Source organism: Apis laboriosa, unplaced genomic scaffold (assembly GCF_014066325.1).
Source record: "Apis laboriosa isolate Shangri-la unplaced genomic scaffold, ASM1406632v1 scaffold9_cov152, whole genome shotgun sequence".
NCBI classification, from domain to species: Eukaryota; Metazoa; Arthropoda; class Insecta; order Hymenoptera; family Apidae; genus Apis; species Apis laboriosa.
The window spans coordinates 3,963,970-3,986,476 of record NW_025224966.1 but is presented as its reverse complement, the minus strand read 5'-3'; the positions used below and the strand labels follow the sequence as shown (position 1 = coordinate 3,986,476).

The window sequence follows — 22,507 nt, the reverse complement described above, 5'->3', positions numbered from 1 at the left end:
TAATTTAGATGTAATAATTTTATCAAATTATCTCGAAAATTCGGATAAAATATTATTTCGAATGAAAAAGTATTATAAATACATAGAAAAGAAAAAGAAGAAGAGTTTATTTTTTATCGTTTAATCTTGAAAGTAATTAAAAGAAAATATTTTATTTTATTATTTATTAAATATTATTCTCGAGACAATAAAGCGTTTAATATTTTATTTAAAGAATACTTAGTATATACTAGAATTTTATTTCGTAATATTTCATCTACTTTAATTTCAAAAATTTAAAGGAAAATCAACGTAATACATAAAGAACCAATATTAAAAAAAAAATAACATTGATTTTTCGATATTACCAACTAGAATAAAAGTTGAAAAGTTAAAACAAAAAAAAAATTGTAACTTTTGATTCTCCAGGTAATTTTCAACTAACGTCATCGTCCCATACAGTTAAATTGTTACAGTTAAATTGTTATTCAATGCAATGAAACCACTATAACCATTGGACCGGTTCGAAAAATTTCCTAGATGGCATTTCGATGATAATTCCAAAGATGCAAACTGGATGCAAACGAGGTGTAATCTGCTTGAAAAGATCTTTCGAAAAATCTCGCATTTTTGCATTATTGGTCGACGATTAGAGGCGATGGGGTTTCAATTATTTTCATAACGCCGTAACCGCGAAAATGGCTCTCCTCCTGAAGAGAGGAAGAGAGAGAGAGAGAGAGAGCAAAAACTACTTTCCTCGACATAAGTGTCAGGGATTACTCGAACGACTTTTATTGCGGCCATAACCGCATACCGAAGCTGGATTTGCATTCTAGGAAATCTCTCATTTATTCGTCCGGCAGGGCGGGGGAAGATCATGCAAATTACCCGGAGGAGGGAAAAAAAAAAAAAAAAAAAAAGTATAAGAAACGGGGACAGAAATAAAGTTGATGAAACGAAATTCCGTTAATTAAAATTTTCGTTGAAACCCGCCAACCAAGGGCCGACGTTTTAAGACAGCCGCGTCGAGATAGTTTCATTCTTTCTAAATGAATTCAATTTGCATTCGATATAATTTGTATTAAATGAATTAAATATCGAGACGAGATACGAAGACGGAAATAGAACGTTGCGTTCAATCTATCTATAGATATTTAAAAAAGAATTAACTTTACTACGCGTAATCGAATTAATTAATTAATTAACCTCATAATCAAGATTATTAAAATATTAAATATACTATTAAAATTAATTAATTTTGATTAATTTTTACATTTTCGTACGTTTATGATAATCTCCTCCTCGTATCCCAATTATCCACCGATTGTCTCCGATGCAAATTCTATTATCCTCCCCCCATCGATCCGAAATTTATTCTCCTAGAAATTAATTTAAATACATTTGAAATCACCTTGCAGAGAAACGTTATTAATGATATACAATGGCGAGTACGATTTAAAAAAGAAAAAAAAAAAATGGCGAGACGAAAAAAGAAAGAGAGAGAGAGAGAGAGAGAAGAAATACAATTCCCTCGATCGTACATCGAATGGCAAGCATCGTGGAGAACGACTCCAGATTTGAATAATTAATCGCGCAACACAATGAGCGGGCAGAGAGGCCCGGGAGAGCCTTTGAAATATCTACGAACTTATCGTTTGAGAACCGAGCAAATATTAATGCAGCTTATTATCCCGAGCAAAGAGTTCGCCCCTTGTTTGCTACCCACTTTGCGCCGGGGACCAAGGGAAAGCGAAAGTGTCTGAGAATCAGACGAAAGCCAGCCAGGGCGCGCGATCTGTTGGACTTCTCCTCGGCCGAGACTAAGTGATTAACCGGACATTAATATTTGACGATTAATTAACCATTGGCGTATTGTCGTGGGCGGCAAGCCCTTTGAACCGCCATCAACGATTGCTTCTCGTTCCAATCCCTCCGAATAATCCATCCAAATATGAATTGATTAACTATCCATTGTTTCTAATTTGATAATTATCGGTACAGTGATATAGTATTCATAATTTTCTCCGATTCTTTGTGTTACTTATTCACAAGTGTCGCAAGTTTCGGTGTATTTTTCACGATCACGTGAAAAATGGTATATCGTTAAGTTGGATATGGGAATATAGATTCGATATTTTGATTATTTTTATTCTCTTTTTAAACCACCACGTAATGTAACTTTTTAATTAGTCAAAAAAAGAAAAAAACCAACTTGATTAAAAATCCACCGATATTTATTGGTTTCTCTTTAATTAAAAAGAGAACTTGGTCTGATCTTGGAAGTTAAATCGACTAAAGATGAAGAATTTTTCAAATGGACAACTTTTTACGATATATTATTTTTGGTATTTAATCGTTAAAAATATAAAAATATATCGAGATCTATTATATGTCAAATATATTTCAGACCAAGGATAATCATTTTTCAATATGCCACATCGACGATAAATTTCGCGAAAGACACGGAATCTTGTTAAAAATCATTTCGATTAATCCCTCTTCCCCTTTCCTCAGCGTCAAAAAGTCTGAAGATATTCGTCTTTACCTCTCATCCCTCGCACCACTCGTTGCATTTTATTTTCCAGACTTCGTTATAAATGGCGCTAGAGATTTATTAATAATCCGGCGCGCAACAAGAAAAAGTGAGAAAGAGGGGAAAGTGTAGGGAGAAGAAGCGGGACGAGGCACGAGGAACGAGATGACGTCAATTAAATTTACAAGACGTGGCGAGGTATGCATCTTTGCAACGCTTTTTTTCACTTTTTCATCAACGATGAAAGAGGACGAATCTTTGAAGACGTCGCTCGTGAAATTTTATTCCTATTTTATTCATTTACACACCTTGGAAAGTTATTGTCGGGCATCCCGGAATACCAACCTGCGATTTCAACCTGGAAACTTTACGAGTTGAGGAAAAACGATCGAAACTTTAATCCATCAGAAATCTGGTACGTGTAATCAGTTCCATCTACGAGACGCGAATCGATCGTTATTTCGTTGTTGGAAATATTTTTAAATCGCGGATAAAGCGGATGTTGATGTATATATAAAAAATGTAACGCGAAATTTATATGGATCGAAAAGATTTCGGAATATCAATGATAGATTTCGAATATCAATGATAGATTTCGGAATATCAATAGATTTCAAATATCCATGAAACAATGTTTCTTTTTTTTTTTTGATCGATCAATTTTTCCCCAGTAATAAAATTCTACTTTGCCGAACTTCGATTACTTTGATCGATGTTTAACACTTGATTGACGGAAAATTGATTTTCAACTCTTCAATTCATCAATTTACCTCCTCTCATTATTTTTCCTTTTCGAATTTTTCAAATGAACTCGAACTCGTGTCACTAGTTTCGAAAAGCTTAAAATATCCAGAGAATCCAAAAAAAAGGAGCCGCTTCGAAGAATTTTAAACGTTAACGTAGTATTCATTTCCGTGATATCGAATTTGAGGGACACTCGCAATCTATGACCATTTCGCCCTTTTCGTTCGATCCTCTTCCTCCCCTCCCCTGGTCATGAATTCAGACCAGAGGCGCACAAGAGTCGTCAGAGTTTACGAATGATAAAGACACAGCCGTGGAAATTGAGAAACACGGGATGGAATCTTGTCAAGGAGAATTTTCCGCAAGGGGCGGTAACGGGAAAGCCACCAAGTCTCATCCGGGACTTCGTAATTCCCTCACGTCCCTGTTTTAAGCCCTCTTCGTCGCGGACGGTCTTTACGATTTCCCAAACCGTGGATCAGATTAAAGTAAAGCCCTGCAACAGTTTTGCAGAGCTTCGCCCCTCGCAACCCTTTCCTCTCGCCCGCCTATTCCTTTCGTTTTATATATAAAGCGTGGGATGGGACGATACATTTTCGAATCGCGCATCGCGTGTAAAGAATTTAATACGTGAAAGATCGATAAACTAGAACTGGTCGTTGAAAAAAATTCCATGAATGAAAGTTTGTTTAAAAGAAATTTTAAGGGTGTAATGCACCTTTCGTTCAAGTGACGTTTCACCTATTTTTTCAAGAATATTCGATTTTTCTTTTGCAACATACATTCAGTATTGGATTTTTCATCCGTTTCTTATCCGTACAAAAATCGATATTTCTTTTTCGAGAATTCTCTTCTTATCAGTGTCGCGTATTCAATGTTTAAGTATCGTTATTCTTATTATACACTCAACTATTATCCCCTCCCCTACATTAATCGTCCCTTCCAAATATAATCTTAATTCGTACCCCCGTTGATCCTGCTCAAAGATTTAAATAATACACGCGATACCTGCGATATCGGGGCGAGCAGAATTTTTCCCCTTTGATTCGCCGAGCGAGGAAGCTCTCGTAGCACAGTTTCTCGTTACAGGAGAGGAAGGAACAATGATATTCCAATCTAAAGTTATTGCGAAACGACCAAGCCAACGACCAAAGGTTTGCGAACAGAGAAACTGAAACTGAAGAAAACTGTTTCCATTTTTCTTTGATATTTATTTAACGGGCCCGGCACCGTTCATTTCCATTAATCCATCCTTCTGTGCAAACACTTCAAAAAGGTATTATCCCGGGTTTAATTGAAAGCGTTGACTGATTTCTCTGGATAGGGAAAATTTCAATTTGAAAGGAGGCTCTCTTTGTCGACGAATTTGCCTATGGTTGGCGCATGAAAGGCTAGAGATCTGTTCCAACCTTCGTAGCTCGTTCGTAACCCCCTTCGGCCACGGAAGAAAGCGCAAAGGTTGCAAGGAACACGCGCGCGACTCGTGCCTTCGTCTATTTGCAGAAAGATCCTTTGTCAACGAGGCTTTTCCATTGTTTACGGTAAACAATCGGAAGGTGGATGGCATCAAAGGTAACATAGATAATTGGTTCGAGCGACGCCAAGCGACAGGTGAGGATTGAAGGATTATATATATATATATATAGGCAGCGCTTGCAAATGTAATCAGAAGGAGGAATTTCCCGTGTTTCCTTCGGCGCACGGCGGTGAGTGTATGGATATCAACGCAGGGGTCAGATCCATCTGGATTTACCCCAAGATACGCGGCGAATTATCAGGGATAAGGGAAAGTAAGGAAGGAAATTCAATTTTAGCGCGTTCTCGAGTAAATGTTTTTGGTGGAACGTTCTATTATCCGAAATAATAGGGAAACAACGTCGCATCGATCAATTTCGAGTATTGAAAAAAGTAAATTTTACGAAGAATTGAAAATCGAATATTTTCAAATTCGAGAACGTTTCTTACTTTTGATCGATTTTTGTGCGTGTGTGTGTCACAATAATCGATTCTTTGGATAACTGACATTTCTTACTTAGCTCTAAGCTTCTAAGTTTTTTTTTTTTCGAAAATTGATAACGGCAAAATAGGAAAAGAAGAAAAAATTCTCAAAAACGTCGCTCCAAGATTATTATTCAAATATAATCAATGTCGAGCCATTTATTATTAAGGAGGGGGCGAAAAAATTCAATTACTCCCCTGATCGAGGCTGAATTTCCCCTCTATGGGGCACAAGATTGGCCGGATTTACCGAAATCCCGACTACAAGTATGAAATTATTATTCCCGACAATTCTTCACCGTCGCCATCGTCGCGGGGACGGTCCTCCCAGCCAACAAAGAGGGATTATTTAACCAAATCTAACCGAAACGAGCTCCTTTTTCTCTCCATCCCTCTCTCCTCTTCCAACAGACTTGATTCCTAACAGACTTCTTAAGTCGCCCGTTCAATCTCCAGACTCGGCCGCCAATTCCCCTCCTCCGCTCCCTCAAGATGGGACCAACATTTTTCAACTCCCTCCTTTGAATCTCCTCCTCCTTTTCTTTTAATTCGAATCGAATCCCAGTATATTTCCATTATATTTAACCATCGACGAGAGAGCGATCATAGATTTCGACGATCGATCGAGCTTCTTCCACCCCCACAGAGTTCCACGTGTTCGAGTCATTAATTCGATCTCGATGACTTCTCGTTTTTCTCTTCGCGCGTACGAATCGTGTGTATGTTATTCTTTTATATATATATATATACACACACTGCGTTATTCTTTATTCCGAAACAAACGCAGGAAAGTAACAGCTTGCAAACTGGAAAACGTGACGCAATAACATGGAAATGTTTATACACGAGGCCGTGTTTATAGTTAAATATTTACCGTTTCATATTCTTCCCGGGCTAGGACAAATTTGCTAGCATAAACTGCACTGCTGATGCGAATCGGGAACACGTTTGATGCGATCAAGCCCAGCCAACATATGGCGCACGGTTAATATGGATTTTATTATACGGAGGGGCCTCTCTCTCTCTNTCTCTCTCTCTCTCTCTCTCTCTCTCTCTCTCTCGAGTGGGGCATTAAGCGGTTCACGAGTTGAACGTAAAATAATTCTCCTAAGTTCATATGAAAAGTTCCGATATGAATGGTGTGCAGACGCACAGAATTTATAGAGAACGAAGGAATGGTATTGCCTCTCGTTAAAACCTTCTTTTTATAACAGGGGTGTATTAATAAGCCGTTCGAATTAAATACAATACCCGAATGACTCGAATTTTACTACGCTCGTCGTAAAATAAGGTGAAATTTTTTAAATTCGTGATATAAAATCCGTGACAACTCGCTGATTTCTCGATTCACGAATTGAAGGAAGATTGAAATAATTATTGATAATTTAAACAGACATCGTTTAAGAAGAATACTCGATTCGAGGGTTAAAATAATCTTGCATAGCAACCGCGTGCACGCTTTGAGGATAAGATTTGATTTCACTTCGATTCGAACGAAATTAATCGATTGTTATTTGAAAAAATGGAAATTCGAGCAAGTTGAAGGATAAAACGCGTGCGTTTCAAAAGTCATGAATCCGGATTCATGTTTATAAAGTGGCAAGTTATGAAAAGGTCGCGCGGCTCGGAAGGAAACGCGGCTGCCGTTGAAAGAATATCAATATCGAGAAAGTACTTGTCGGGGAAGAGACGAAAGTACGACGTCTCTTGAAAAGTTTCGTCGATCGAGGGGAGGGAGAGGGAACGTGGCGTCGATAAATCTTTCGCGAAGAAAAACACTTTGATTAGGGAGGCGTCATAAAACAATATAAAGTCGAGGGGAAGAGGGGGGGAAAGTAGACGGCGCAGGGGGCGTGTTAACGCGATAAAACAATTATATCCACTCTATAAACTCCGAGTGTAGTTGTTTATCCGTCGTGCCACGATCTTCGACTTTTTTCCTCCATTCAAATTGCTCTCGTTCCCGATCCTTTTATATTGCGCGAAAGTTTTTTTGCGAAACAATAACAACGATTATGTATTTCGTCGACGATTATTTAACGGCACGAAACGACTTCATTCGCGGTATTTCGCAATTTTTCAATAAAAAAAAAAAAAAAAAAAAAGAAGTTAAATCGACGTAAAAATGAACGGATTCGAAATACGATGAAAGAATTGTTTTATTTGGAAGCGAAAAGAGGGAAGGGAGATCAAAGAGGAACGGTGAAATCAAATTTCGACAAATTCAAATCAAATTTGAACGATCGCCTTCAATTTTGTTCTAAAACTAAGGGGGAAGGGTAAAAAAAAAAAAAAAAAAAAAGGAGTGAAAAGGGTGATTCTATCTGTCACGCGAAGATTACGGCGTGCGAAAGCGAAAAGTACTACGTCGTTTATTGACAGATCGTTATTGATTTCCTGTCAAATCAACAGGAACGGTTACAGAAGCAACGAGTGGCTCCGACAACTTTCACTGAAATATTCGTGCTAACTTATTCCTCGTAAATATCAACGATAATATATATATATAAAACTTACAATTGATAATACGGGAATAAATGAACAATTAACAATTATCAGGATATTCGTATGTAATATTAATTTATTAATATTAAATATTAATTTTACGTTTCTTTCTCACGATATCCGATTTCTTGCAAAATTATATTATTAAAATATATTATTTCGGCATTCGAGTTTAAAATCAAGTCTATTAACAATGGATTACCAATTTTTCTACGGAATTTCCTCGCGAAAGACACTTAATCAAAACGGTAAAAACATCATCCGGTCGAATGGAACCGGAATGGAAAAGGAAAAAGAAAGCGAAAGCCTATCGGAAGATTTCTTGCTTTATGGATCAGACGGCGCCCTTGGCCAAAATTTATTCGTGGCGTGGTGAAACTCTACCCCCTGCATGGTATGGCAAATATCCAAGATCAGGAAATCGTTACTTCACCCATAAATTAACATCACCGGTCATTTACATTCATAATACGTTTCCTTAAAAATCGAATTTCTCAAACAAATATTAGATTTTATACGTAGCTATATGTGATCCACCATCATTGGATAACATCCGGAGAAAAAAGTCAAGATGCAGTCGCGATTATTGCTTATTGCGGAACGAGGTCGAGACGATAACACCGAGATGTATTTATTCCCTCTTATATACGGAAACTGAAGCTGGTTTCAAATTTTCTAAAGCTAAGTAAACATACTGCAACGTGGAACAAGATGTAACTCGAAAACAAGGTCGTATCGAATTTATATACGAACTTTTTTTTTTTTTTTTTTTATTACTCTTTACGTCCTGGATTCGCCTCCATCTATACTCTCGTAGAATATATTTTTCTCAATGCACACGAAGCACACGAATGTATATATACACACAGTTATACATCGTTGTCGCTTTACATAAATAAAATTATATTCTCGAAGAGAATATCTCGTAAGAGACAAAAGGAAAATATTTTTCAATAAAAAAGAAAAAAAGGAAAAAAAAGGAAAATTTATTACTCGTTTCGCGCATAATATAATCAAGCTTAATTTCTTCGTTTTCTTATCAAGATATTTTTACTATTATTATTAAATATATAACAAAAAGTTTTAAAGTATATAATCCGTAGAATCCATTTGTTGTTATTAACAGACTTGTATAAACAAGTTTCGAATATCTTTCCCCGTCCCTCTCATACTTGAGAAACAATTATATCCAACAATATAATAGAATTCGTAAAATCACATAATAATAATTTATGTGCTATTACACAGATACATAAGAGCAAAGTTGGCCGAATCCGGGAGAAGATCGACCCACTTCGAACCCGGGAGGATCCCTCGTTACTTACCCTCTCTGCAAAGCGTAACAAGTTCGGGGAGGGGGCAATAAAAAGCAGTTTTGTCGCCTTGAATAATATTCTCCCGGGACGTCATTAACCACGCAAATGTCTTTCGAAAGTGGCGCCTCCACCCCGCTCGTGCATTATCTCTCCGCGACGTAGTTTCCGTTTCAACGTGAGATCATCGAGAGGACGCTGGCCATCCCACCACTCTCCCCCATCCATCCCCCCTTGCTTTTATTTCTGATAAAAGAAAGGAGAAAAAAGAAAAGAAAAGAAAAGAAAAGAAAAAAGAAAGAAGAGCTATTTCCTCGTATCAAGAGAGGGACCCCTCTCTCCCTCCCTCCCTCCTGGTTTCCGGTGCTCGTTCCACACGGAACATCGTGTACACCAGTGGGCTACACATTTAAATTTATCTCACGTCGTTCCACGAGAACCTAATTGTGTCGTCGAGAAGTCATTAAGGCGTGCTTGTCACTTGTACTTCCTTTGAGGCTCGCCCCGCTAATGACAATGCTGGTTTAAACAATACGCCGTTGTTCGCGTGTTCCTACGTGTGTAATGACGACGGTGATAAACAATGGTTCAGGTGTGCCGATAAGCCGAGACGGATGCCTCTTCTTTTATCTTTTCGAGAAAATTAATCCCTCTAATCCTTTGTTTAACTTTGTTGGAAGTACAATGGAGTTTAAACGATTGAAGGGACGATGAAAGGGGTTGTGAAAAGGATATGGGATCGCACACTTGGTGTGATATCGTGTTTTTGTGAAAAATTATCAAAAATTAAAAAGTATAAAATCATTTTGATTCGTCAAGGAAATTGTTATTCGTTTTGACGTTTCTAGTTTTCATGAGTTTTTTGATAGAAACAATATTGAAATTGTACTACGCATTGTTTTTTGATATAAATAGGTCAAATTTTTTTTTTTATAAAGAATGTTGAGATTAATCGATACAATAAAATTCATACGATTCCATTTAAATGGAAAATGGAATTGACTTTCATATATTCTATATATTTCTACAGGATTTAGAAAAAATAAAATACTAACAACAATAAAATATGGCCTCCTCGAAATTATTTAACTTTTATTCGAAATATTTTTTTGGTATCGCGATTACTTTTGAAAATATTCGCAGGCACCGATTGAAATGGGAAATCCGGCATAAAATGTAAAATAAAACGGGACGGAAATATTTTATATATCTAATATATTACATATTCTTCAAATTGAAAAGTACTAATTACTAGAGAAAGATATAAAAAAAAGCTTATAATTGAACAAGTTCTTTCATTTATTAAATAATTTGCTTTCTCCCATTTAATTAAAATATCCTTAACAGATCCTTTGTACACTTCATGAAATACAATTCTTTCCTATTTCCCTATTTTCGCGTTTTTCTCATCTCATGCAAAAAAAAAAAAAAAAGGAAAGAAAAAAAAATTAAATATAATTTCAACTTATTCTTACTTGTCCGCTTCTTCCTATTTATATTTTTCCCCATAATTAATACATTCATGCGAAATCTCGTTTATACACAAATTCAAGATCATACAAGTGTACTAACGAATCGAAGGAAAAGCTCGATAACGCAAACTCGAGAAACGTAGACTCGCGTAACGAGAGGATGTAACCGAATTCCATATCGTATTTTACAGTTCACCGCCTTCCAGAAAGTTCGATGCCAATTTCCATAAGTATATCAACGCGCCCCCAGATCGAGTCGCGATCAAATTTTTTTCCTTTAGAAAAAAAAAAAGGAGGGGGGCAGAGGGAGAAGAATGTAATTGGTTATTGAGTCATCGACTCCAAGAGAATCCTCTTCCTCAATCCCTGCATCCCTTCATCCGCGCGTAAGTTCCGCCACGAAATAAATAACCGGAGGCGCGTTCGATTCGGCGATGCATCGATTCGAATTCAATTTTCCATCGAAAGTTTCATGCAGAGTCGGCGAATGAAAGGAGCCGAAAGGCTGATCGAAATACCAAGAAGATTGCCTCTTCCGCCATTGAGGATGGCGAAACGATCGCACGAGAGCCGATTTTTCTTCTTCTTCTTCTTCTACTTCCTTTTGCCCAATTATTCGCGGTTTTCTAATTCGCGAGATAATTATTTAAAATAGAATTTTAAAGTGGAATTTTATAAATAATTAAGGAGGGAGAATTCCGAGTGGAATCGAGTTGGTGGAAAACGAGAGACTCGAGTGGAAACGGGATCCACGGACCTGGAAAAATTTTCGATATTTTCTGAGAGGAAGCGCTAAATCCGATTTAGATAGTCTGACTGGAATTCACTGTACGATCCGGTTGGTTCGGTTTCGGCTTTGAAGGTATGTGCCGCCAGAATGATGTATTTCGTTCGTACTCTACCGTGCTAACTCTCTTACGCGGAACATTACACATGTGTGTTTCCTAATTCGAAAAAACGCGCCTTGTTGATACACTTGCCGATGATTGAAAAATTGGAAATACGAGAAATTTTAATTTTCATCAATCTTAATTAAAATGTTTGATAAGTAAACGAAACAGAGCTTCTTCTCTTTCAACTTCATTCATATTGCAAATACATTTTGCTGGGAATAAGTTACGTCTTAAAATTGTACACACTCGATACGAAATAAAAATAAATGGGCGTGTTTAAGTTTATCCTCTCCCATATCAATATCTATTATTGATACGAAAGTTGTTAAAAGTAAAGGTCGGTAAATCTCTATTTCTCCAATCTAACCAATTATTCTCTGCTCTTATATTCCTTTCCTTATCGGTTCAAATAAATACCTATATACGCGATTAATGACTGTTTTTATTTTCTTCCATCTTTCTTTTTTTTATCTCGAAATCACGGTTCAATGATAAATCCGAGGATGACTATTCCCTGTCTTCGATTCACTCATTTGTTCAAACTTGACGACGAGCTTTTTCGAAATAAAATGTCCTTTAATTCTTGATTCACGTTTGAGAAATATCGATCTAAATCGCATCTCGAATTGCCAAGAAACCAAGAGACAAAGAGAACTGCGAAGAAAATGATTACATTAGAGAACGAAAATATTGGGAAAGGAGAGAAGAAGAGACTCGAAGAAAGGAAAGAGCCGACGTGTCTAAGCGTCGATAAAAGGCGTACCGAACAAGGGAAGAGAGAACCTCGGTAGAGGTGCAAAACAAGAATATAGTGGAAAAAGGATAGAAAAAGGAGCTACGGTTTCCCGTTTCTTTTTCTTCTCATTAAAGAAACGAGAACTGAAAGCGAAAGAGCGGAACGACCCCCGAAGGGTTGGCGGATTCTTCTCCTCTCGAAAAGGAGAGGAGACGAAGAAATCAGCTCGGATCGGTGCATAAACAGACATATTCGATGAAACTCGAGACAAACGTGAAAAAATATCGTGGATACATGCTGTGTAAGATTGGCAAGAAACTTCGAGGATAAAGCGAAGAAGAAAACGAACTACGAATAGAAACTTTGCTACTAGGAATAGAAAGAGGGAGAGAGGGAGGAAGACGAGATTATAAAAAGGAGGGGTGAGAAAGAGAGAGAGGAAAAAACCGAACCGATCTCTCCGAAAACGCTGTATGTGAAACAGGAGAAGAAGACAATGGCTCGGATACAATATAAATGATCTCGTCTATGTTTCTCGCCACCTCGCGCATACCAACTTCCATTTACATATCTCTATTATTCAAGCACGACTGTTATTCAATTTCTACGCAACTTGCAAATGCATTATTATTTTAGGGGCGTAGGGGCGTAGGCTCTCGGATAAAGGTATGCGCCCACGTTCCCATTCAAACAGCGCGAAACTAGGAAAGGAACGAGCGGAAAAGTGCGAAGCGAAGCGAAAACAGAAACGGCGAGAGTTCAAGTGCTGTGGAAAACCACTTGACCTTGGACCCGGGGAAGATTTCTGTTATTTACACGAGACCGAGTTTGATTGTGAACTCCTCTCCTCCTCTTCCTCCTCCTCCTCCTCGTTTTCTTCTCTTTTCAACCCTCTCTTCTACGAAACCTTATTCTACGATTCCGACAATTCCGACCGCGCGCGATTCCATCACACGGAATATATTTTAAACGCGGAAGAAAATATAAATTCAACATTCCGTTCTTTTTTATTTTTTCTTTTTTCTTTTGCTCCGGTATTTGCTCACATCGTCGCCTAACGCGACGCGCCGCTTCCTGTTTAAAATTATGCTCGCCGGATTCAAAAATATGTCGACTTTTGTTCGACTCGTAAAAATACAATTGTGCTCTTCGCGCGCAATTGTACATCAACTTTGTACATTTATTCAACAATCTGTTTAATTAAGCGACCTGTGAAAAAAATTATGAATTCGAAATTTTATTCTGACGAAACGAATTCTCGCTTAATATTCGTCCTAAATTCTTCCCAATATTTTTTTTTTTTTTTTTTTTTTTTCTACATTTATACGCGAAAGGATATTAAATATTACAAAAATGGAAATGTATTATGATATTGGAATAATAAAAGAAATATCTATTTAATTCCTCTTCGTTCCTTCATTGTTGATTCGTTGTTCCGCGATATAAATCACGGAAAGGGATAATTCACGGGATTCCACTCCATTATTCATTTCCTCTCTATAAATAAAACCTAAGCCTCTCCCCCCCCTCCCCTAAATCATATCGAATCGTTGTTAATTACCTCGATGCACGTCCGTAAATATAATATACGGACATCTCTCTCTCTCTCTCTTTCTCACTCTCTCTCGGGTTAATTGCCGTTCCCAAAGGTGCGTTGAAAAAATCGTTACTTGGGGGTTGGACCCGATCCCGCCGTTTCCCGCGCCGAATTTTTAACATTGATTTGCATTCATAGCGAGGCGCGTACCCATTAAACCGAGGCAATTTCATGGAATTTAACCTTCAATCATAACTTCATTAACCGGGTGCAGGGAAGAGAGGGGGAGTCGCATTGCAGTTAACGTAAAGCACCCTCGATGTCCCCTTGCATACCATTTGTATAGCTTATAACAGGTTCGCAGATAACGACGAGTGTGTATCGAAAGAGCGTTGAATACACCTCTCTCTTCCTCCTTTCTTTTTTTTTTTTTTTTTTCTTTTTAAGGAGATTTGTCCCTCAACGAGCTTAAAACGAGCTTAAAAAAGGAAGAAAGAGAGAAGAGAAAATTCGGCCTCCTTTCAACGAACGAACGTCGAACGACCTTCTTCTTCATTTGTGTGAACCATTCTTCGCAAGATGAATCTAAAAATGGGAGGCGTGGAAAAGCAAGGAAACGAGAGAGTGCGGGAACGAAAAACGGAGGAACGGTCAAGTCAACGACGGTCAACGGTGTTAATGGTTATAGATCGTTACCGAAAGAGTTATTGTGCCATCCGCGAAGAGAGAAATTGCCCGAAAAAGAAACATTAACGTCACGATTGTCCGGCTGACGGGTGAACACCGATAAACGTCGCCTCTGCACGCGTCATCCTTTCTTTCGCGATGAACACACGATATATCATTTGTGTATCGATTCGAATTAAAGTTGACACAATCTAACGACATCGCGATTTCAAATTTTTATTTTCGTTTTATTTTCGAGCAACGTAGATTCGTGATTCGAGAAGAATACGAGTAATTGGATAGGAAAATAAAATTTATCTCAAAAATTGTTGTTGAATTATTATTAAATTTTTAAAATATATATAAAATAAAATATAAAATTTTTAAAATATGTATAATAATATAAAAATATATATAAAATAATATAAAATTTTTAAAATATATATAAAATATATATATACTACGATGGATAATTTTAACTTTTATCTCCCCCTAATATCGACAAAATATGAGAGTGGCGCGAGACTGGCCAAAATCATCGTGATAGATATTGCGTGTAATAATAGCTCGAGGAGATACATAATTGTCGCAATTGTAAATTTAAACGGGGCATTGTGAATTAAATAGCAAATTGCAGATTGGTTTGCACAATAATTTCGTGGAGCAATGCTGCGAATTGCAATTCGACCTGTGAAAGGCGAACAATCTATACCGATTCTAGGTAAATTGGTGACGTTCTCTACCGTGTAGAAACAACGTCAGGGTGACGTAGACGTGTATGCATATGGTAGCGATCGAGCAAGCGAGCGAGCGAGAGTGTAAATTTCCGCCTCTACTTTGGCTCGAGCGTTTCAAATCGATTGTTTGATTCGGTCATTGTTTCTTCAACAATGTGTAAAACATGCGTAGAAATGCTTTGTTTTATTTACGGTTAAAAATAATATACAGACAAACGTTACGTTTCCAAAAAAAACTTGCACAATTAAAATTACTATTGTTCTCAAAATATACGATAATTGTATACGATTGTTGAAAAGAAATCAAATTTTATCGTCCAATAATTTCCTCTAAATTGTAAAAACTTATCGATATATTTGAAAAAAACTTTCAAAAGTTTTTGTATTTTTCGACCAAATAAATATTATCCAAAAATAATCGTCACTTTCGATCGAGAAAAAAAATCAATATTTCTAATTAATCCTGTCGTCAATTCGATTTTATCGGAGATTTTATTGTACAATTTCCTTTGCGCCAGATATATTTGCATAAAGAGCGATCGACTGCTTATTTTCCCTAACATCGTTTAACGATGGGGTTGCAACGGGTGCGGATGATAGCTCATATTTTATCGAAAAATAACGGCTGCTCGTCGATACTGATTCCCAAAGTGAAAAAAGAAATGAAATTAACGATACCGAGCCGTCGTCATAAATAACAGGATTATAAATAAACCTGTGCCAACTATGATAATAAATAATAGCTGACGGGTGGGATAAAAGTGACGCGGACAATTACATGAAAAATTGTACAACAATTTTTCTTTTTTTTCCCCTGTATCCGCGCGAATGTTTTTTTTTTTTTTCTTCTTTTTTGCCGCTCATTCGACGAAGATCGAAGAACGAAGAAAACGGAATATCGGTGGAATAACCGTGGTTGGTCATCCGTATTTTCCACGCGATTCGACAACCTTTTCGCGATTTTATATTTTCTTCGATGCAAGGAACAAGTTTTTCAATAAAGCTCCCTCTGTAAATCTCTCAAAACCACTTTTCCACCTCGCTAACGTACCATACCTGATCTCGTTTCTTAGAAGGCGGCGTACTTTTGATGCAATCAGAGATACCATTCCGAGTTATGATTCCTGCACGATCGTACCACCATTCAGAAACTGATAGCTGATTGATCAAATAAGAACGTAATTTTATCTATCTCTGGATACTCTTCCTCCTGATCTTCCAAAACTGAGTTTTCGTCTTTTGTCAAAAAAATGATGAAAGTACGTGAAATTAAAAACGGAATCGATCTTTTAAAAAAAAAATTCGAAACAAAATCGAAACTACTCAACTTATTCCAAATCTAATAGAAAATCTTTTCACCCTCGTTCGTGGGCCTCATATCATATATACTTTATTCCACCCACGTAGAGGCCTTTCCCGAAAAAGCTGTCGCAAAGGTGACTGATTTCGAAGGGATAGGAATCTGGCGAGGACGAGGGAACAGGTAAACAAGTTTATTCTAGTACGTCAGCGAGAAGGGATGCCACCCTCCCGTCGTACGTTTGCATGTCTGAGGAACAGTGGAACGTTACGCAACGCTCGAGCCGGCACGTGTGCAACAAAACGTATAAAATGATCGTAACGTAAGGAAAGATACTTGCGTAGGCGGAAGACGTTAAGTTATGGACCGTAAAAGCGTGCAAGAATGAAAAACAAGACGAACGGCGGACATATGGCGAGGATCGTTTCCCTGGGTTGGCAGCCATGCAAATTTCACTCGCCTCCAGACTTGCAAACCAGACTCTCGATTCGGTCTTCATTCGTCAAACCTTCGACTTCGACAGAGAGAGAGAGAGAGGGATACTATATACGATTCCCCTGTTTTGATGCATCCATCAAGTATTCAATCCAACAAGTTAGAATCGTAGCGAAAGAGAGAGAGAGAGAAAGAGAAATTGCGCTACAGGATGCCTTTTCTTGTAGCGCAATACCTCACGCTAAAGCAGTATTCGATGAAACTGTATACGTATCTGATAGCGAGGTTATCTTTCTCTCTCTCTCTTTTATACAGCTACGCAAGAACACGTATAAATAAAATCCTCTCGACCGACTACGAAACATCCGGCTTTATGGATCAACGATTTATAAACAACTCTTCCGAGGAAGATTTAACGCCGTCTTTTTATCGTACGAATTTATCGAGAAATAAAAAAGTCGTGGACGACGTTTTTGTTTTGTTTTTTTTTTTTTTTTTTTTTTTCTTTTAAAAAAGTTGCATTACTGCATTACGTGTACGAATGCGTCGTACAGTACGCTTAGTTATCTCGAGAAAACTTTATCCATATATAAGTAATAAAGTAAAGTTCGTGGAATCGTGTCCAGCACACGGTTGCTGGAATTTTAGGGGGAATTTTTTTTTTTTTCTTTTTAATATTACTTTCGAAATTAAACGCACGAAAAATTATCGATTCCGCTCCATTTATGAATTCGTAACGAAATGATAACGAGGAGAGAGAGGGGGGAGAAAGAGAGAGAGAGAGAGAGAGAGAGAGAGAGAGGAAAAGAGAAGAAGAAATTGTATATCGTCCTCGGTTGCACCGGACTAAATCCAGATTCCACCGGACGACTAATTTTTCTCGACGTAAGCGGAATATTTATTTTCTCGGCGTAAAAACGCAGAGGGAAGGGAGGGAGGGAGGGAGGGAGGGAAAAAAAAGGAGATTGTTCTATCTCGTGAAATATACTCCGATTTTTGTGGCACATTTTTATCAAGATGGAACAGAGACGCTTTATTGTTTATTATTATATTATGCAAGGCAGATGCATCCTGCAAACACATCCGGCCAAGTGCTCATAAAATGCAAAGGAGATGTACAGAGGAGAAAACAACGATCGAATCTTGCGAAGTGAAACGGAGTCAATTGATTTATTTGTCACGCACACCTCAAACGTACAATAACGAACAGTCGTCGCTATCTTATCGCTATTTTTCTTCCGCGTTCTTACGCGCTTGTCGATCCATTTTTCTTTTTTTTTTTTTTTTCTTTCTTACTTTTTCTCTTCTTTTTCGACGTCGAGAACACACCGAGTCCCTTTGATACATGCCATAAATCGAAGTCGATAGCGATAAGTTCATGGCGTTTGAAAAAACATTTCTGGTATTATATTCGAATGTAAATTCGATGTGGAGGAACGAGATTGAACAAAAAATTTTTTAGCATTACAGGAAACAGTGATATATGAAGAAAATAATTTGTTTGCGGATAAAAGCGCGGGCGAAATTTCAACTGAAATTGAAATCTGTTTCCATTGAATGGGAGAAGGGAGAGGAGAAAAAAAAAATGAATCGCGTATTCGGTTTCAGAGAATGCAGAAAAATAGAATGTGAGTTATAATCTCGAATTAATTGCACGAGCTACCGTATATATATATATATCGGTACAACAAAAAATTTCGACAAAAGTGATACAAGATGATCCCTAATTAAGTAAAATGATAAACGGAATATAAGTTGATTCAACCGAAAAAAAAAAAAAAAAGGGAGAAGCACAGATAAAAATTTTCTTTGAAATAAATTACGCTAATACCCGATAAACCATGGTGATCGTGCCAATTTAGCACGATCAATACCGATCAATCTTCCCCGTACAATAATTCTCCGCTTTATAATTTATCAATTTTAATATTTCACAGAAAATTATATATACTCTCTCGATTAAAATGTATCGATTTCTCCCTCTGCTGCAATCTGCAGAGAGATTCGATTATTGTTTCACTTTCGTTAAGAATCGCGACAATCCGATGAAAACGCGTAAAACGAAGGAAATCGAGAAACCGTCTAACGCGTCATCGAAAACGTTCGAACGAATTTGATTCCGTTCCAGCCGCGTTATAATAAACGCAGAAGATAGATAATAACTGTATATTCGGATCCCTGCGTAGATGGAACGCATCATCACGAAATCACGGCTGCTGCTGCACGGCATAGTTATTCATACATAAATTAGAAGCGTGAAATGAATACCGAGGGTGTGTTTAATTAAATTTGTGTCGTGATGTACGTGCCAGTTATTACAAACCGCTCCCGCGCGGCTCCCCTCCCCCTATGAGTAAAATTACCGTGTTTATAAGTTTTTTTTCCTCCTCCCTGTTAATATCTCCTTACCAGGAGTATCTGGCAGCACGTTAATTTATTCTTACGGAAATTTGAGCAAGAGGGAGAGAAGCAGGGGGGAGAATGAAAAGAGAAAGAGAGAAAGAAAGAGAGGAGAGAAAGAAGAAGGGGGAGGAGAGAAAAAAAAAAGCGAGAATGAATATTTGAATCCGTCGGAGCCATCCGTAGGAGCATTTTATTGCAGGCTCCCGGCTATTACGTTGAAATTTCAAACGCGAGTAAATAAATGTACATACGGGTACACGGGAGTTATATGCGTGTACTTCTCGCTGCGAGAAATTTTCGTACCTAAAGGATCTCTACGAATTAATCCCGCGTATTTATTCATCATAAAGCATCGCGCACGGTAATGTATCGGTGAGAGCGCGTATAGAGCGAGGGGGATGCACTCTGGATAAAAAAAATCACGGTCGGATGAGGATGAAAGACGACACCTCGATTGAACATTCGTTCATTCGGTCAACGACGATGCTCTCTTCGATTCTTTTTTTTTTTTTTTTTTTCTTTTTTTTTTTTTTTTCCCTGTTACGACGAGGAAAAGAAGGGAAAGTCTTTTCCATCCCCTTCAAGTGGTTGTTTATATCCTTTGTACACGCGTTATATATTCGGAATTTATGAAAAAAGCTTGCGTATCTCGACACCAAGAGAATATTAGAGACGCGCTGTGTGAACTATTTGTTCACAGTGTTCGTGGATAAATTATGCGGTACGATCGAAGAACGAAGATCTATGATATCGCAAAGAATGTATGGTGTAATATATATAATATTAAATTATATTCGTCGAAGCGTCGTCGATCGATGTTTCGACAGTTGTAACGATATTAATAATCCTTTCATATCAGGAATATATCATAATAACATAATATAATGCGATATAAAAACGAGGTGCTTACTGGAACTATAGAGAGTAGAAAGACCGTAACGTTTAAGGAATAATTCGAGTGGAAATTTCACGATCGTTGTAAAGAGGAATCAGATCTTTAATCCAATAAATTCGACGGTTAGTTACGAAATTTCTGCGAATTAAATTGGACGGCTTATTACTTTTAGGTCCCACCGTAATAAGAGACTTTCCACTTTATAATCGCGCGCCACCAAAAGTAGCATCCGCAAGTTTCTCACGGGGCTGTGTGTACAGAGAATATAATTTTCTCGATAAATTCAAGTTATACAAGCAATCCCAGCGGGAGGGTGGGAAGGAGCACGGGCAAAAAGTACTAACGGCCACTGCTCTCAAAGTACGAAGTTTTAACTTTATCTCAACCTGCCTACAGGAGATTGCAAATATATGTCGTCTCGTTTTCTGGAGAATCTCGTTAGCACGATATTTTCCAGAATTTAATTTGAACGATCTTCGAGACGGGGCACGGTATTAGCCAGGGATTAAGTTTCCTTTTCAATTTACCGCTACCGAAAATCGTGTATTAAAAAATCTACGCCTTTTTTTCAATGCGATGGATATTGTTCGAACACGTGAACAAAGATCATAGATAAGAAAAATGTTTTCGCTTTCTTTTCAAGAAATATTATTTCCAGGATGAAAAATTATTTATTAAAGATCGAAAAGAAGGGGATTAATTGATGATTAATTATAGACATTTTCATGAAAAAAAAAAAAAAGAGCTGTTTACTTAGCTTCTTCTTTGATAAAACTTTTACGTTATAATTCTACGCTTATTGATTTTTATTATCCATTATTAAACTACGAAGATTCAAATTTCAAATATAAATAATAATAATAGTTCGCGTAAAGCTTTCACTTCGAATCATAAATATGAAAATTCTACTCACCGCCCAGATCTGCAAAGAATATCTCACGTAGCGCTAGGAATTCCTCCTCCTGTGTAATATCAGCTCTCCCGAAACAATCGTTTTCGGGCCAGACTTCCCTGTAAAACGATTTCCTATATTTAGAATGCATCCTCCACAATTTTATAAAGATATTATAAAGCGATACACATAACGATAACTTAAACCATTTTCGCTATTTAATTGATAATTATTTTTCTCGATCCTTAAACTAACTAATCCTGTAAAGGAATAATTATTAAAATATATTATATTTAAAAAAAATATATATATATATATATCGAATAAAAATTCAACCACGCTGTGAAGAGATAAAATCGTATATCGTGCGAAACGAGATTAGAGTGATTAAACAAAGCGAGACACTTAATGACATGTTTCATTATCTCGAGTGGCAAAGACGCGGAAGATGAGACGGCGAAGAGCAGCGAAAGGGTGAGACAGGAGGAAAGAGGTCCGAGTGGCAATCTCAATGGGTCTCGGTGGAAGGCTCTCTCGAGAACCTCACCGCGATCTACACCAACATCCGGCTGCCTGCGTCAAGTGTTCACACCCTCCATTCTTCCATCCACCTTCGACGTTGTCTGTATACATGCATACATACATAATCCCGGCCAAGTAGCCGTGTTCTAAAATACCTGGAGTGATAAAAGCTGACGAAGTCAGCCGCGTGGAAAATGAATAAAAAATCGCGAGGAAAAGGCGATGGCGCATCTGTCCCCCGATCCCCATTAGAATTTCATTGAATTCATTCCCGATTTCTATTCTTATCAATGATCTTGCTCGATCAAATTCCCAATTTACTGGAAGTAAAGAGACGTGGAAATTTTTCCTCGAAAAAAAAAAAAATATTCGTTGTTAGAAGATTCTTTCGACGTTGATAACGCGTGATACAGTTTGTTATCCAAATAACCCGGAATATCAAAATATTCCGTTATATTTCCGATAGATAACCTCCTCTGTGACAAATATTTATATGCATGCACGATATAAATGAAACAGAGATGAGAAAAGAAAGGAGAAAGAAACATAAATGAGATCTATGAGGGATAATCGCGAGAACGTTTGAAATGGACGAGTTACAGGAAACAAAGCTATAACTTGGCGAACAGAGTGGAGGAAATACTGATTGCTTCGCATGAGGATCGTCCTTCATAAAGCAATTTCGCAAGAGGCGGAGCGAGAGAGAAGATCGTTTTACGAAAGTTCTGTTCCCTGTGAGAATCCAAAAGCATCAAGGAAAGGAGAAAGTCGATGTACGTGACCAGAGGACAAAGCTAAAATCACGTCTTCACCTTGACGAGGAGCACTCATGAAAAAGGGTGCAGTTAATGGCGGAAGATTTCTAACACTATGCCAGACGGTGACTGACTTTTCAGTCTCTCTCTCTCTCTCTCTCTCTCTCTTTTTTCACCTGCCTTGAATTTTCA

The 22,507-nt window shown here is 37.5% G+C and overlaps 1 protein-coding gene across 2 annotated transcripts in view; it reads right to left on the bottom strand.

Moving 5' to 3' along the window:
* Nucleotides 1-22,507, bottom strand: part of LOC122719827 (protein timeless homolog) — a 183,913-nt gene that overhangs the window by 150,457 nt on the left and 10,949 nt on the right. For both annotated transcript variants that reach the window (XM_043946017.1, XM_043946016.1), the window contains one exon: nucleotides 21,060-21,157. In XM_043946017.1, the coding sequence (XP_043801952.1) occupies nucleotides 21,060-21,157 (98 nt within the window). The remainder of the gene's footprint in view (nucleotides 1-21,059; nucleotides 21,158-22,507) is intronic.